The sequence below is a fragment of the Pseudopodoces humilis genome, chromosome 1, assembly GCF_049639895.1.
Source record: "Pseudopodoces humilis isolate 2021_Gansu_Grassland_sample_001 chromosome 1, ASM4963989v1, whole genome shotgun sequence".
Classification (NCBI taxonomy): domain Eukaryota; kingdom Metazoa; phylum Chordata; class Aves; order Passeriformes; family Paridae; genus Pseudopodoces; species Pseudopodoces humilis.
The window spans coordinates 143,766,559-143,783,826 of record NC_142200.1 but is presented as its reverse complement, the minus strand read 5'-3'; the positions used below and the strand labels follow the sequence as shown (position 1 = coordinate 143,783,826).

General features: G+C 36.6%; 1 protein-coding gene across 4 annotated transcripts in view; it reads right to left on the bottom strand.

The window, feature by feature from the left end:
• Nucleotides 1-17,268, bottom strand: part of LMBR1 (limb development membrane protein 1) — a 67,795-nt gene that overhangs the window by 34,345 nt on the left and 16,182 nt on the right. For 2 of the 4 annotated variants that reach the window (XM_005528529.3, XM_088052174.1), the window contains 3 exons: nucleotides 16,521-16,560; nucleotides 14,559-14,698; nucleotides 9,514-9,617 (listed from right to left, as the gene is read on the bottom strand). In XM_005528529.3, coding sequence (XP_005528586.1) covers nucleotides 9,514-9,617; nucleotides 14,559-14,698; nucleotides 16,521-16,560 — 284 coding nt within the window. The remainder of the gene's footprint in view (nucleotides 1-9,513; nucleotides 9,618-14,558; nucleotides 14,699-16,520; nucleotides 16,561-17,268) is intronic. The other 2 variants (XM_088052183.1, XM_088052190.1) reach the window with 1 other exon arrangement.

Here is a 17,268-nt window from a genome sequence, read left to right as displayed (position 1 = left end):
GTAAAATTGTCTGCCTCACAAATTTTCACCATGCTCACTATTCACAGATGTGTAAGCTCCTTCCTTGTCAGTTCAGAATAAGTGATTCCTAATAAAGAGCAATCCATAATGTGAAGTAATTCTAGTAATACTAAATAAGTGATATAGACTACAGATCTAAATATCACAGAGTTATCAGTATCAAAAACTCACTGCTTTCAGAGAAGGAATAAAAAGTGGTATCTCCCCAGTAAAGTTTCATTTAATAAATAAAAACCCATTAGTAAAATTGTTTTTCTATGATTAAGACAATTCTATTAAACCTTTCCACTATCAATATCAAGTTCTATGGAAATTTTCCTCTTTTTGAATTAAAATTACAATTACAGTCAATCTGTAAAGTATTTTTCAATTCTATTATAAAGCAACAAAAGTGCATAAATAGATTAAAATAGAGACAAAGTTTTGCTTGTTCTGAGTGGTCACTACTTGATGTCAATGGAGACTCAAATGAAGACACTGAGTAATGTGGAAATATTTAAATATTCAAATCTTAAGATAGTCCTCATGCAAAAACCATCCATTTCTATAAAACAAATCACATTCTCCAAATAAAACTAACAGCAAATCAATTTAATGTTTTTCACCATTTATTGAAATAAATTGAAAAAAATACACTGAGATGGGAAGATGCTCACATTGCCTCTTGAAGCCTCTTAACTCAGACACGCCAAATTCTTAGATGCATCTGCCTGTTTCCGTTGACTAAGAAAGGGGTTTGAATCACAGCCATTTCAGGGATTTTGCATGTCTGAATACTTCCTTCCCAAAGAATGGCAAATTTTTCCATTAAATATTTCAGTTTTAAATTAAATTGTTACTTAGAATTCTATTATAAACTGACCAAAAAAAGTACATCTCAGGGTTTTCAGATACACAGCTATCATCTACCACAGACAGAAGGGTCTATAGAGGGCATTAAGAATGCCCCATCCAAATTAAAAGCTACCTATTTCTGCCTAAGAATGTCTTAGGAAGAAAAAATATTTCAGAAGACAGTGCTTCAGTTTACACCAGTGACAAACTCAGACATTCAAGCTTAGCACTGGTAGCTGTACCATCTGCACACTTTACAGGTAGTAGCATTTAACATGCTTTAACATGTTTTAACATTTTTGCTCATGCAAAGAACTCTTTAAGCTATCCTAAAAACAAACAAACAACAACAAAAAAAACCCACTCAATTTATCCACTGAGCAGCAGAGGAAAATATTTTCCCTTACTCCATTTGCAGGCTTCCAGCTACATGTTAAGGCTCTTAGTAGAAACTGTGGAAATTCTACAAAGCATAAGCATGCTACATTCAGCACAAACGTGCAAGTTCAGGGCAACGTAGGCGTGGGGAAAGCACAAAAGTTCAGCAATGCAGCCCATTCTTGGCTGGGGTGAGGTGGAATAACTAATGCTCCAGTGCTAGCTTCCAAAACTGAGTAGTTTTACAGATGCCTCTACCTACTCGTAATGTGTCACCTCACAGTTTCTCACAGCATGCTAGAGAAGTCACTCAGAAAACCACATTTCAAACTAACACCATCTTTGTGTAATATTTTTACCCAAATATTGCTAACAACACTCAGTTCACCTTGTTACTCTACCAATTTCCACAGCTCAAATACATTAAAACACTGCAAGAATACAAACTAAACTGACACATTTTGATTCTCTATCTACATTACAGAATTTGTCACAAAAAGTAATTATAACCTCAACTCCATATACAGCTGCAGAAAGGCTGAACCCCTACTCAGATAACGAAGTGGCAGTGACGCAGCCAGTGCAAAAAAGCTGTACCAAATAAACTTCACCATCAGCTCATCTCCTGGTAGCCTACCTTTTTGTACCTTACACTGAGGCCTCTATAAACAAAGTACCGTCTAATTTATGGAAGCAACCAACTGACATTTAACTACTTCAATGAAACGGAGCACAGATCACATCTCATCACATCTTGATCCAATGTGTGCAACAACCAACATTCCTTTATTTCCCCCTCAGCTGTCCCCAGATACAGACCTGTTACTCATATACAACAAACCACAGATCTCCTCCTTATGGTAATATAAAAAAGGCAGATTTTTGTATATAATGTCCCCATCAGATTTAAGCAAGACGTCATATAAAAACCTGATAAAATACTTTATATATATCTACAAAACCAAATTCACATTAAGCCATTATTCCTTATCTGGCAAGTTTCTCTCTCCTAGCCACTGATTCTTGAATTTCTTTTCATCTCGCTCTCATTGAAACATGCTTGGCCTTAAGCTGACAAATAGATGGATGTTATTTACCTGTCCTGTGCAGCCTTTGATCCTAAATGTCTAAATACAGACATTTAAGCCAAAAATAATTATGTGTTCTGTAGTAAAGATTTTAAAATTTAAAAAAATAATACAACCAGGATTCCCAACCTCTTTTGACTTACCTGAAGTCAAATGCTCTTCAGAGTCTCATGCTCTTACAGTCATTGTGAAAGGACAACAGACATCACTACAAACGGATTACTTAGACAATTTTCATTTCACACTAATCTACAGTAGAGTTACAGATTCCAATCAGATTCACAAAAGCAGGCCAAACACTCACCAAACCCTAAATTGCTAATATATACACCTTTAGGGTAAGAATATTTTTCCCCCTTTGCAGAAGTGCACATGAAGGACACAGTAGTATAAAGCCGTAATTTTAACATGTGTTCAGAGTTTAGTTCAACACTTGTCAATGTTACATGCTAAAAAGTTACACTAAACCTTCTCATCTTCCCTTTCCAGCCGTATTATAAACTCCTCTCGTAGTTAGTATTTTCTGAGGCTATCCTCCACATTACAAATTACAAACACATTCTACATTTAGACATGTACAAGCTGTTTCTGAGACTTTGGTGGAAGCAGAAACCACACAAAGGCTCAGGACAGACACCATTCTTAATGGAAGGTTTACAGTTAAATGCAGTCCTTAACTCTGAACCTTACACCCTACAGATTACGTTATGGCTTTGTATAACTGTCAGCTAAGCATATTTTCATTTTAATTAGGAGAAGGAAAAACCATGATCAAGCTATTTGCCAAATCAAAATTCCAGAATTATCAGAATCTGCTTCTAAACAACAAACTCAAATAAATTTTAGGTGGTGTCATTTTAAAGGACTCCAGTTTAAAAACTGGACTTCATATCTGAATATAACATGTTAGTTTATGTCAAAAATACAAACCCAAACAGCCGCCTTTGATGTGACTGATTAAACAACTTTTGTCTCTGGTATTACTAATGGAATGAGTAAATGGGTTGTAAGACAATGTACAATAATTCAGTTGCATACTAGTAAACATTCCATAGAGATCAGAGCACTGAAGTCTCAGTTCATGCTAAATGATTTTATAGACAAATAAATATGAGCTTAAATGCCAAATAAACATCCACTGTTAACAGGGCACCTCAAGACTATTTGGTGAGCCATATACATAGTGGAGTGTGGGTATTGCAGTCAGGGCTAGAAGCATAAAGCACAGTCAAATGCTGTTTGCAAACAGTGTTCAAGATTCTTCAACTCTCCAAATCCATTTTACAGAAAAATCAAGGTAATTAGCAATCATTTCATATTGGCAAAGATTTCCAAGGCACTTATTTGCCAGTATTTTGAAATACAGGAAACATTTATTCCCGAAGCGCAAAAGTTTCTAAAGGTAAATACTTCAAAGCTAACTTAGAAGATACTTCCTACGTTGTCATGACACACTGTAATATGTCTTTTACAGTAGTCTAGACCTATAGTTGTACCATAGTTCTACTGGAGCAAACAGCAAAACTGGGAGTACAGATTTTCTATAAGAAAAATACAGAAATTAGAATTTTCATACCCGCAAGAAATAAAAAAGCAGCAGGTTCACTTTTCACTGTATTTATTACTGTGTTTAGTTACTTGGAATTGGCAAATAAAATGCACTGCAACACAATACATCAGAAACTTAAGCTTAGTTCAGTCCTATTTCATAGTGCAATGACTAGGAAAAGTCATTGCTATTAATAAAGTGAATCAAAATACTGAGGAGGAGATGGAAGATATACACACTATGGCTATTCAGCAAGCTAACAACAGAGTACAGCAAAAAAAGCAGTTTCAAAATTGTTCATAATAGTATTTTTGCAAAGCTTCAACTTTCACCCTCTCCTCAAATAAGTAATTTTACTTACATAAATGTATTTTCAAAAGAGATGTAAGGAATAAATCTGCCTTTAAAAGCAGAAACCCCTGGTTTTCACTATTTTGTGAGGAACCTACACCCCATGTTTTACTTACATGGATTAAGCTGCAGCTACTAAAACAGTTAGGGCTTTGCAGCCACAACAGCCAAATCTTTATACAGTAGCAAGCACAACACAACCACTGGCCCTGCTCACCTGCCTTCAGCATATGAATAAACTGCTACATTTTTAAGTGGTGGTTTAATTAAAATAAACTGAGAATTTGGGAAGAGCCATCAAGGAAAGGCAAGCAGATGGAGAGACTAGCCGACACATAACAATAGCTGGTGAAATATTACTCTTATTTTCTGTAATAAACACTAAGATCAAAACATTACGCAAGTTAAATTTCCTTGAAAGGTTCCCAGCAGGAGTTTTCCTTCTTGTTTGTGCAGTACGCGATTTCCTCTCACCCACAAAAAACATACCAAGAATGTGCATGTGCCACTAACACTAAGCAGCACTTCCTTAATCACTCATTTCCAACAATTTATGGATGATCAGTGGCAAAAACGAGCAAAAATAATGAAAGCATGCAATGAAAGCTCATTGAGACAAACCGGCTTGGACTTCCTACTCATTTCTGTGTCTCTTTAAGATGGGGGTCTGATACAAATTAGCCACTGGGGAAAAAAGTCATCTGGTCATAAAATACAGTACAGGGTCACTTTTATGTAAGTTTGCCAAAAGGGACATAAACCAGGACAATTTCAAACTGTGACACAGGATAGAAGTATATTAAAAAAATCTTTGTTCCTCCTCCATTGTGCTGTCATGTTGCTCAGCTTTATAGACATTCTGAGCACCAGCTCTGGCCTCTTCGCTTCCACCTGGTTTACCTAATTAATTAAGCAAGGAAGTTACCTCAAATTTTTGTACTATTTGTTTTTATTATCATGCACTTCCTTTGATGTTCCAGGAGTTAACCTCTTAATCCACAGACTCTGTGTGTTGTGTTCTGAACATTTTGGGATGTCTGGATAATTTGGATAATTGGTCAGGATGTTGCTGTCGCTCATGTTAAACTTTATGCTATGACTACAAGTTCAAAGATCAGTATTAAGGTAATATACTTCATAAAGCCTTTTTAAAACTCTACACTTGTGATTATGCAATACCTAGTTTTTCCAGTTTCTCACAGTAGTAAATTGTAGTATTTGTATTTTCTTACCAGGAAATTACTCCAAAATGTCCTTCTCTTTGTCAGCTTCAAATAAATACAAATTTCCATTGAAGTTACATCAAGAGAAAGGTCATATTTTAAAGGTCAAGAAAAGGTATAGCAATTATCTCCTTGAAAATGTTTGCCTCCTTCACACAGCAGCACACATGTAATTTCTGTGCAGTCTGTTACCATACATGGAAACATCAGCACTGTGACCTACTCAGCTGCAAACAGCACAATTTTTATTTTTTGGAGAGAATGATAAAGAGTGAGGTTAATTTTGACATTAAGAAACACTGTTGACAACTTTGTTTCATAACTACAATCTGAGCAGATCAGTGACAAGGAGCTGAAAGATTATCTAAACAAGAAATGTAACTTTATGCACAGTCTCTACAAAGAAAGACAGGAAGAACAGAGAAAAATGTAAAGCAGTTTTTAATACTGATGCAAGTGATTAAAGTGATATTAGGTACACCAAGAGCTCAGTTAACAGCAGTGGCCAAGTTGCAAGATATTACGATTGAAAGTCTTGAAAAATCCAATTCACATGTGCATAAAATAATACGTGTGTGCATACATAATGGCAAATACACAAAGACATACATATATAGAGATATTTATATTATACTCCACCAGAATCAGCTGGATTATCATTATTATTGTCCTGATATCAGAATTGTTTAAGTGCTATTCAATGGAAACGAACAAGAGCAAAGAGCAGCATTTAAGCTCTTTAGAAGGGCATGATCAGCCCCCTCAGGCCCAAAATACCCTTTCTGAATTCACACAGTGGATTTCATGAAAAACTAGCAAATAATCAGTCTGAATTTCAGTGCAGGACTGGACATCCATGTCCAGTGACTCATTTCCCTATTTCTCTCCTCTGCACAATTTGCAAGCCCTTGGCTGTTTTAAACTGCTGCCCTGGGGAAGCCAAGTGAGTCTCTAAAAGGGGCCAGGTGCCATTTAGAAAGTACACCAGCAACCAGGGAAAAGGGCCATAGGAAACTGGAAGATGGTTAATCAAACCTGTTCTGATTCAGAACAGTTAAAGGAGCAATGCTACCGTTCAGGAACATGGAATGAAAAGTCATGCAAAGCTCACAACAGTAATTTGTGAGCTATCTGAAATATCAGAGCATGAAAAAAGAAAAAAAAAATCACGTTAGAGTCAAAACATAAAATCAACTTTTATAGCACAGTCTGTGATAAACAAATGGATGGCTAAAATCCTCAGGAGTCAGACCCATAATGATGATAATGACTAAAATTACTATTGCTATTTAATCTGAATGAAGACATCTATTAAGAAATCAAAAATAATTTCAATTTCAGGAATGAACCTCTTAATTATGCATTTTTAGAAGTTTTATTAAAGTCCAACAAGTAATTCATATATGAAGATCTCCAAATAGACATCTTCACTGCACACACCTATGTCCCAAGTGACCCATTTAGTCATTATGATGAAGGTAATTCAATGACAAAATGACCTACATAAAAGCTTCCACTGGAACAGTCTTTTTATCCAAATTTTAATTTGAGCTGGGTATCTAGAATCAACTGCTTTCCCAACTCCCAACTGGAAGATTAAAGATCCATGCCAAACCTCTTTACTGAATGTCTTCACATTTACAGTAGATCATTCTTCTCTTAAATGCTACAAGTTTTGCCAAATGTATGAAATGTTCTTTTAAATTGAGATCACTAAAATCTGATTTTTCCAGTGAACAGTAATAGCATTTGACCAACGTTTTATCTCTCTGGTCCATTAGTTGATGTGATGAATGACAAAATATGACTTTTTATAAAAACTTACAAAAAATAATTTGTTCAAATTCTTAAATTCTACAAAGTAATCATGGTCTCAAAATCTACTTGGAAAAGAGGCAAGAAACATGACAAAAATCTACGGAAAGTAAAAATTTATGGGAAACACTCATCCCTTTGCAGATGCTAGAACTGAAAACCTTACATGCAGTCGTGAATTTGATTAATCACAAATTTTCCCAGATTCTAATCACCCAATTATGTGATGTAATTCTTTAAAACATATATAGCAATTATTACAAGCAGAATCCTTTTTCTACATCAGCATCTGAGAAGAACAGCACATTTAATTTTAACTATCGCCTTAGTCCTGAAGTGCTATCTGCCACTTACTTTCCAAAAAAAGCAATCAAAGGAAAGGTATGGTCACATTACAACATCCAACAATTCCTGAGTGTTGACCAGCAGCTTTAAGGCTCACTCCAAACCAGCAAAACAATTCCATTCATTTTTGATAATTTTAAACAGAGCAGTGAGGTAGAACAGACACTGCATAAAGGCCTAGAGCATTTGTACCAGGGATCACACTTGGCTTCTAGGATGTTCCAAAAACATCCAGAACTCAAAGTAAAAAAAAATTTAAAAAAATAAAAAAACCCAAAATTTCCTCCCTTTCAGTATGTGGGTTTTGATACTAAAATCTGATCCCATCTGCCCCATGACAAAGCAAACTCTAAAGCACCAACAATCATCTTTTCCCTGGAATCTGCAGAAGATTAAGATTCTATCTTATCCATCTCATCCCATAAATGCTTTCAAGCATAAGCATGCAATGGAGATCGGATTTATCTTGAATGGGATTTATTGATAGCCAATACCATAAGAAAGTTACATGTTAACTATCAAAAGTTTCATGTAAAGCACAAGTTTCTTGTGTCTGAGATATACAAAGCATGTGTTGGAGCCAGCAGAACTCCACCAGCAGAAGTACTTTACCCAGTATGCTAATGGAGAGAATCCTTAGCTTTGTTGGATTGAGCAAGCAAAAATCCCACTGAAATCAGTTAACATATCTTTCAGAAGAAAATACAAATATTAGCTGTGGCTAGATACTTAAGTGTCAACAGGAAAATGGAGTGGCCTCCACATGAAAACTGGAAGAACAGAGTTGTTAAAAGCTCTCAGCCCTGTAGATACCTGAAGTGAATGAAGAACAGAAAGTGTTTTCCAGCCTAGATGGAACACTCAACTTGAACACAGCAATTCAAATGAGTTTTCCCTAATCCCACCAATAACAAAAATAGCAACTTCGCTGCCTTCATGCCAATTCCTGTCAACGCAACCAGGAATGATGTTTTCCTTCCAAACAATTATCTCCTTGTGGCTTTATGTTACATGTCATGCTTCAATGACTCATAGTTTTTTGCATTCATTTTTAATTCATTTTAATTCTCCAGATTTCAAGATAACTTTCCAAGACCCTTTGTTTTCTGAGAATTGTCATCTGAAGGGAGCAGAACTCCCTCAAGTGAAGTATCGTTAAAAACAAAAATGTAATCATTTGGATGATAAAGATTAATGGAAAAGTGCTACAACTGGTCCCCAGACAGTCATTAGAGTTTAATCTATTTGATATTTATGATTTAAATTAATTTTGATGTGCCTCCCATTATAGTAATTTTTCACTGTATTTCTTTAGTTCACGTGTTAATACAATCATCATCTTTTGTTCAAAAATTGCTTTGCCAAATTCCCTGCTTCACTGAAATACTCAGCCCTTTCAACCTGCATATATTCAACTAAGTTGAATATTTTAAAACTTTTTTTAACATATTACTGTTATTATTGACCATATTTTAACTTTTTCTGGGATGTCTAATCCTTAAAATTCACAAATCAAGCTTGTTTCCTCAGTGTTATCTGTTATTTAATCATCTTTCCCATTATCAAGAAACCTGTCCTTTTCCTTCTTATTTTATTTCTAGTGCATTCCTTGAACCTTCTCTCCTTTTAACATCCCAACAGAATCATCTTCAAAATAAAATCTTGATTGAATCATTTCATTTAAAGAAAAAGAGTAGTCTTTATTTCAGTACACATGGCTTTTAAGGCATCCTTTTTCCCCTGTATGCCTGGCCTGTGCCAGAGCGTGCAGCTGTATATACACCTTCACATAAGCACACACGTGACAGCACCAAATACTCCCCAATAAGTAATTTCAGTTTTATCAGAAACAAGGGCTGAAAATTAAATGTATACTGCAATTATTCTCTATTTAATAGTGTTTTCCTACCTTTTTTAAGCCAGCAAATCCTTCTGATTCCAGGAAGAAAAATGCAAAGGGCATTAACACAAACAAACATAGATTTGAAAAAAGGGAGGCAAGATTCCACAAACCTGCAACAAACAAGAAGAAATTTAAATTATAAGTTTCACAGTTAAATATATTACATTTTCCTCCCTTACATGTAGCAATGTAATACTGACACAAGTGCCATTGGGTTATGGATATAGTTATTTACAGGTCACTGCTGAAAAACATCCATTTCTCTGCATAATGATCTTCAAACAAAACCTGGATACCACTCATCTTTCAACAGCCAAAGTCTGAAACAAACCTTGGGAGACAGACTGCAAGCTCAGGTGTACTACTTCCGCAGTCTCATTGAAGGCTCTTTAGAGAAAGCTTGTTCACTCTCAGTGAATCTCACAAAAACCAGTTCCGTATACTCTCTTTCTCCCATATTTTTTCAAGCAAACCATGGATTTTAACATGAGCAGTACACAAATGCCATCATCACCTCCAAATCAGAAGATATCATGGTAACAGCAGCCTTCCACAATGGGCTGACTGGTTCAGTAGGAAAGAGGACAGCAGCAGATATTTTTATCTCAACTTCATAAGGCTTTCAACATCATCTCCCATGAATCCCCCCACAGCTTAATTAATGAGGTATGGTCAAGGTAAGTGGACTCTAAGGTAGAGTGAACACTGGCTGAGCTTCTGGGCTCCCAGGGCTGTGTCACTAGCAGTTTGCCACCCCAGGGGGCTGATGGGGGGTTAAACACCCTCATTAGTGACCTGGGGGCTGGGAGAGGGCACATCCCGAGCAAATCTGCTCAAGAGACAAAATGGGGAGCAGTAGTGTCCTGCAACTCTGATGTACCTCAACAGGCTGGACAAATGGACAGAGAGCAGAGGAGAGAAAATTTAAGGAGATTTTATCCATATATAAATATCTGATGAGGGAAGAAGAAAGGAAAACAGTCAGATCTTCAGAGTGGTATCCACTGAATTGAGAGGCAATGAACATGAATTGAAAAACTGGAAAATCTACTTAATCATAAAAGGAGAGAAAAAAATAAACCAAACTAAAAATCCCAAACATTTTCCACTGCCACTGTACTCAAGCAGTGCAAAAGGTTGCCCACAGATTTTGTAGTGTCAATCCTTCAACATACAAACCTAAGAGGGGAGTGCCTTGAGCAGCCTTTTCTGACAGACCCTGCTTGGAGCAGGTTCATTTCAGAGGTCTTTCCAAACTTAACCATTCTGTCATCTATGTGCAAAATCAATAACTGCCTACAACAAGGACATCTGTAAGACACATGTGACATCTGCAGGAAGAGAAAGCATTTGGAAAACAACCTGAAGTGATAACTAATCCCTATTAGGATATCTGCTCTATTAAGATTTTCTAAGCTGAACACTTTCTGAACAGCCAGTTTCTGGTGCCTAAACATGAATCCATCATCAATCATCCAATCAGAAGTTGTGCAGGATGCAGTGTTTCTTCTCTATAAAAGCAGCAGCTTATCTGCAATTTAGTAGCTAACAGGTCTAACTACTGTCACGTGTTCAGCATCCTAAAAAAAGTCTGCAGAGAAAAACCAGTTTCTTTCCCCACCTTCACCAAAGCACACACATTTCCATAAATCTGCAGGACTGTGTTACAGCACCTGAATATCACTCAAAACTTATTATTCCCCCATGATAAAAAATGAGACAGCTTTGTTTGCTTCCTTCTTCCCATGTACAGGCTTCTTTTCCTCTTTGAAACTGGCCATCTTGTAAAGAACTGGGAAGGAAAAAGACATTTACTGGATGTCCAGGGTATTCATTATCAAGAGGAATTTCTGCATTAGATCCAAATGTAAGAAGTTCACAGCAATTTTTGCCTACACCCTCTCAAAAAACGCTTCTACCATATACTTCCTTTTCGCTTAAATGACAGCATTCAAATTTGAAGAGGGGAGGAGGGGGACAAGGGGCCAAGAGAACTTCTTCAGCAGTTGACAGCAGCAGGACACAAGCAACCAAACTCAGCCAAATAGGCTACAGAAAACAAAACAAGAAAATTCCAAAAGATGCGTGAAATATAACACTCATTTGCTAAAGAAAACAGACTGCCTAAAGGTGGCTAAACTCCACTTAACAAAGAGGGGGATTTTTCCTTTTGAATTTGCTTTGCCAGGAAGCTCCTGTTACCATTCAAGAAACATTCAGGCATAGCAACATCAGCAGGAATGTCATTAACAGCCCTTACAAGGGGACATTAACTCCAGCAGTCTGCACTTTTTTTCTTTCCCCCCAAAAAAGACACCAGAGGAAGACTAGAAATACAACTTGATGGGGGTAGGAGTCTTATTTCAGCAGTTTTCTCCAACTGAAGACAGAATGCATTCAGTTACCTAATGCAAAGTTGAATACCTGCTTGTCCTAATTTCAGCAGCTCTATTACATGAGTATCTTACAACATAAAACAGTGCTCAGGAGCTGCAGAGTACACAGCATTTTAAGGGAGGGGAGACTGGTGCACATCCAGGATGATTTTTAAAAAGTTGCAATCCAGAAATTTACACATTAGTAGCATATAGGAACCGCATTTACAGAATATTAAAGTACAGAGCTACAATATGCACATAAAGTTAGGAGTGGCAAGGACAGTATTGTTCTGCTGCTGACAGACATGCACTTTCCTCAAAGTAAGGATTTTATCTATTTTTTATCCTATTTTGATAGCTCAGAAATCAAATTAAAATAGACCAAGAAAAATAATTATTTTCAACTTTACTGACTGCATCACAAAATTGCCTAAGACATTTGCAGACATCAACATATAGAAAAGCTTTAAGCAGTCAATTAGATTTTTTTCCTTTGCATTTGTAGTGACCTAAGACTGTTCCCCATAAAACAAGTTAATAAAACATAAAAATTAAAAATTTCTTAGTCTTTGGCAAACAGATTAGACCCTGAGCAATTTCCCATTTTTCTTATTCGTGGCAGTTTTATTACGTTTTACCCCCACCTGGTGGTTGTACCCAAAAGCAGCACAAGGGAACACAGTTGTCAGAACTAGTTCTGGATTAGTTCAGCACGTATTAATTAGGTAAGTGTTTATACTGGATCCAGGTTTGGCCTTTCTGCCTAGTTTGAAAAGTCTGAAGCATTTATTTTCTGCTTTTTTATTTTCCAGATGTAATGCGACAATCTACAGAATAAAACCCCTCAGTGTCAGGTTCAAGTACATCAGATGACAGCAGTCAATCATAAATCTAATAAAAATGAAGCGTTTTAAAGCAACACAAGCGCTCCGATTCGACAACGTTTGCGAAGCAGTACACAGCCCATAGGTAAAGGGCAGTAGTGCTGCGGGGATGTGCAGGGCTCCAAGACCAACCCAGTCTCTCTGAGCTTTAACACATGGCACTTTGCAGGACTTAAAGGTAAGTGCAATATAGAAAGAATAACTGGTTTTTTGCGCCTGTCTGAGCTCGGCTGCTGTGAGCTCTCAAAGCCGCACGGGTTTCCCCGGGAACGGGATTGATTCCCCGGGCGGGGCGATCCCGGCGAGAGCCACGAGGGGGAGCGCTCGGCCCAGGGAACGGCTCCAAAGGCCGCCTGCAGCTGCCCGATGCTCACCGGGACTGCTTCCCCTGGCCATGCACACCCTGCAACACCACATCGCTGCGCTTCCCTCCCTGTCAGCCACTGCTCTGCACTTAGGAAATATGAGTTATACTGTGCATCCATAAAGTGCTATTTTCAAACATCATCACATTAGAAGTTGGTCACTTGCAAATTCAAAGGCTTTCCTATTTAATAGCAACTATTACAGCAGATCTCTTACTAACAAAATTTTCTGAAGCAGCAAGTGCCAGTAAAAATTTCTGAACTGCTTGTTATATAATTTCCAGTCTCTGATGGATTTTATTGCCCTTTTTCCAAAGACAATTCAGACACAGAAGGAAGGATTCTCTTCCAATAATTTTTTTTCTCATTTTTGGGAGTAAAGAATATAAATCTCTGAGTAGCCAAATACGTTTGAAAAATTGATTTAGCCTGGTTTTTTTTTCCTCCCATGTAAAGTCATAATCTGATCCACCCTTAAAAAGCCAAACTGCAGGTGCCACCCGGCTGCTCAGGGCTTTGGCCACCTGACTTCTGGAAAACTTTCAAGATCTCCCAGTGTCTTAAGACAATCTTTCTCATTGTTCGACCATCTCAGCTGTGAAGAATATTCCTTTATGTCCTACAAACATCACTTCTCAGTCCCTCACTTCACCATAGAAAAAAAAAAAAAAAGGCAACAACAGCAAAAGCCCAAAAAAAAAAAAATCCTTGCAAGTCAGGGATCTGGAAATTCATGAATTTATGTGTGAAAATTATTAGACATTTAACAAAAAGCATGAAGTTTTCAGAGAAAAATCCTCCAAAGCCAAATTGCTCTCTCTTCACAAGACTAAAGAGGATGCCACAGTTAACCTGTAAACTATTTGTACCGGATTAAAGTTTCACATTGTGAACATACTTTCTGCAGACAAACCCAGAAAAAAATGTCCTGTTTCCACCAGTTATTTTATTGCACATCTTTATCACAATACTTACATTCCACAATTTTCCTTGTTTGCACATAAATCCCTAACACCTGAATTTAACTATCTAGTCCAAGCTGCCCACAGCTAGCAAGTTACTTAAAACATGTTTTTATTTTGAGAATAAATTTATAGGTGTCATCATAAAGACATATAAATCTTGCATTAACATAAAGAAGTGTGAATGTTTCAAGTTAGCTTCTAGTAGCTCTTATTTACATTAATATTCAAAGCAGTGAATTTGGTTTAATTCCACCAAGTCTGCAAAATCCTTAAAAAAAAGAACAGAACAGTTTAGATAGACTTTTGTGATATATCACACAGCAGCAAAACCAACTAGCCAACAGCACATTAACAATTAGCATATTAAATGAAAATGAGTTATCAGTTTGAAAAAAAAGAACGTATCTGTGCACATATAATGAAGACATCCATTTTAATTACATTATGCTGAGTACTAACCATGAATTAGTGAGCCATTTAACCACTGAATATAGTAGTTTTGTGGAAAAGAAAGCAGGATCTCATTGCTGATTATTGAGAAAGGTAGAAGCAGGACTGCACCAGCTGAAACTGCTAGAGTGAAGGTGCTCAAGAACAGCCTGAAATTTAAAGAAATGTACCACTGTTACCACCAACATGCTCTGAACAGCAGGGGAAAAAGTAATTAAACTACCTGTTAATCAGTGTCTAAAGGCAACACATTCTTACATTGTAAATGGGCAGGAGAAACTGTGATTTCCAAAACATGTGACTTCCAAAAAGCAAATTCAAAACAGTTTACAGTACCCTGTACAAATAATTTGTTTTTATCAACTACCGTGATTATTCTCTTGCAAAATGTATGCATTCAATTCCATTGTAATACAAAGGTTAAACTACTGAAGCTCATTAAGTATCTTTTCATAAGTCCCCTCTGTCAGTTTTCATTTCTCACATAGACACATACACAAGAAAAAAGATTCAATTTCTATATTCTTAGTACAATTTTTTAAAGCAGAGCAACATTCTAACAACTAAAGACTGAGTGCAATTGTACATAAATATTTGAACACCAAAATTAAAATATAAGTTGGCTTTTTTCACAAAGGAGTTATTCAAGTTATCATCTCATACATGTAAATTCAATATTGTCAGACGTGTTTCAAATATTTAAGCTTATTCTTTTTAGATCCCAAATACAATTTATACCAAATGCCATCTTGTGGCATTAAAAAGAACTGTGTCCTTAAAAAAATATAAAGATCAACAAAGCCTTCTTACAGAACTAATCTAATGCTATAATAAAATTAGACATAATTCTCAATTCAAAATTTCATGACAAAATAAATAGAACATCCCTACAACAGAAACATCTGTAAGCTGCTTACAGGAATCTTACTTTTCTTTATTAGTCCACAAATACATTTTTCACTCATACAATGCTTAGAAAAGTATAAGTAACTAATTTTAACTTTTAAAATATTCTTATGTTACTGTTGTTGGCTTCTGAGATTTTTTCTTTTATTTAAGGATGTTTAAGTATTCTAAGTCAGAACTGGGAAACCTAAACTACAGCAAAGTGCTACAGCACTTTGGCTTTGTTTTCTCATCCCTCCACAGCTCAACTTCTGACAATTATGCCACGTAAAGAAAAATCTATTTACATGTTTTAGAGTTATTGCTTTTAGGAAAATAACATGCACATTTAAAGAAGCTTAGGCCGAGAGAAAGAAGAACATTTTATATTTACAACAACACTTTTGTCCAAGCTTTCCTCCCAACGGGATGCCAGCACCACCAGGGAAGAGGCAAGAACAATGTAACATGGTTCAGCCAACATGCGATTGAGAGGGCAGCAACAGCCACGGAGGTTCTGTACATCCTGATGCATATTCAAATAGGAGATATTCATATCTAACTTTACACAGGAAGAGGATAAGGAGTTGCTGGCAGACCAGTAGGTCTGGCAAGTGCTTGTCTTCCACCTGTTACCTTCCTGCAGCTTTCTTACAATGATCAAAGGTATCCTCTGCAGAGAGAGCTAACTTGCTTTGCAGGATCCACTGCCTCCCTTCACAGGCCTTCCATTGACTGCTGTGGCAACTTATAACACCTCCCATCTAAACACCTATGTTTCAGAGACCTAAATGCAGGTCTTGCACTCAATTCCACCTCTTGCATCAGATCCTCATGCAACATTCTACCCAACTTCATACCTACCAGCAGAACTACAGGAGAAAAAAGGCCTAGACCAAACTTTCATGACAATTCCCATAACTCAGGGCGCCACTAGACCAAATCTTTTTCTGTAACCCTCTAGCAACCTATTAATAATACATTTAAATATTTCAAATAGATTCTTATTCATTTGGAAGCACAGAAGATTCCTATCATAACAGTACATTCAGGAAAAGAAGTTCTGCCAAGAAGAGCTATACATACGATATTCTGTTAACAATGGCATCTTCATCCTCTTGCTCATCTGAAAATTAAATAACATCAGGTTATATTCAATACTCACTTGTATTTTCTTTTATTTTATCACTTTACTTCAGGCTAAAATGTATATAGATAGGAATAATTTTAATTTATAATTAAAATTCAGACATATTGATACAATTTATGAGCATAAATATTTTAAGAAGGCTCCTTCCGAAAATCAATGCTCTCACCCTGTTTTCTCATTAGTCAAACTCTTTTCAATCAATGTAACAAAGTTACTTCATTTTACTTAAATACGCAGATCAAAACTTCTTGGAGACCTCTTCCAGAAGGCTCTATGGCAAACACGCTTTCAGACTACTACAGCCACAGCTACTGCTAGAAACTGCCCCTTTGGGCATCTCTGGAACCACAGAGAGCAGGAAAGCTACAGGAAAGTCTACAAGTCCATACTAACTACTGCTAGAAATCATTTGCAGTATAAATGTCTTTTTAAAACAAGAAAGCATACCCAGAACAATAGTGATGACTGCTCAGTTGCTTCCCTTTACTTACCCCTCTTCCCAGCTCCTGGGGATTCAGGGGAGGGGGAAGGAGAAGAGGTGGTTATATTCTTTTTACTTGTTTTGGATTTAAGATACCATTACTTTCTTCTGGTACTTCAGATTTTAGACCATTTTTATTCACTTACTCCTCACTTAATACTTCACTAAAACAATCTTTTTGAAACAGTATCAACATTTAACTC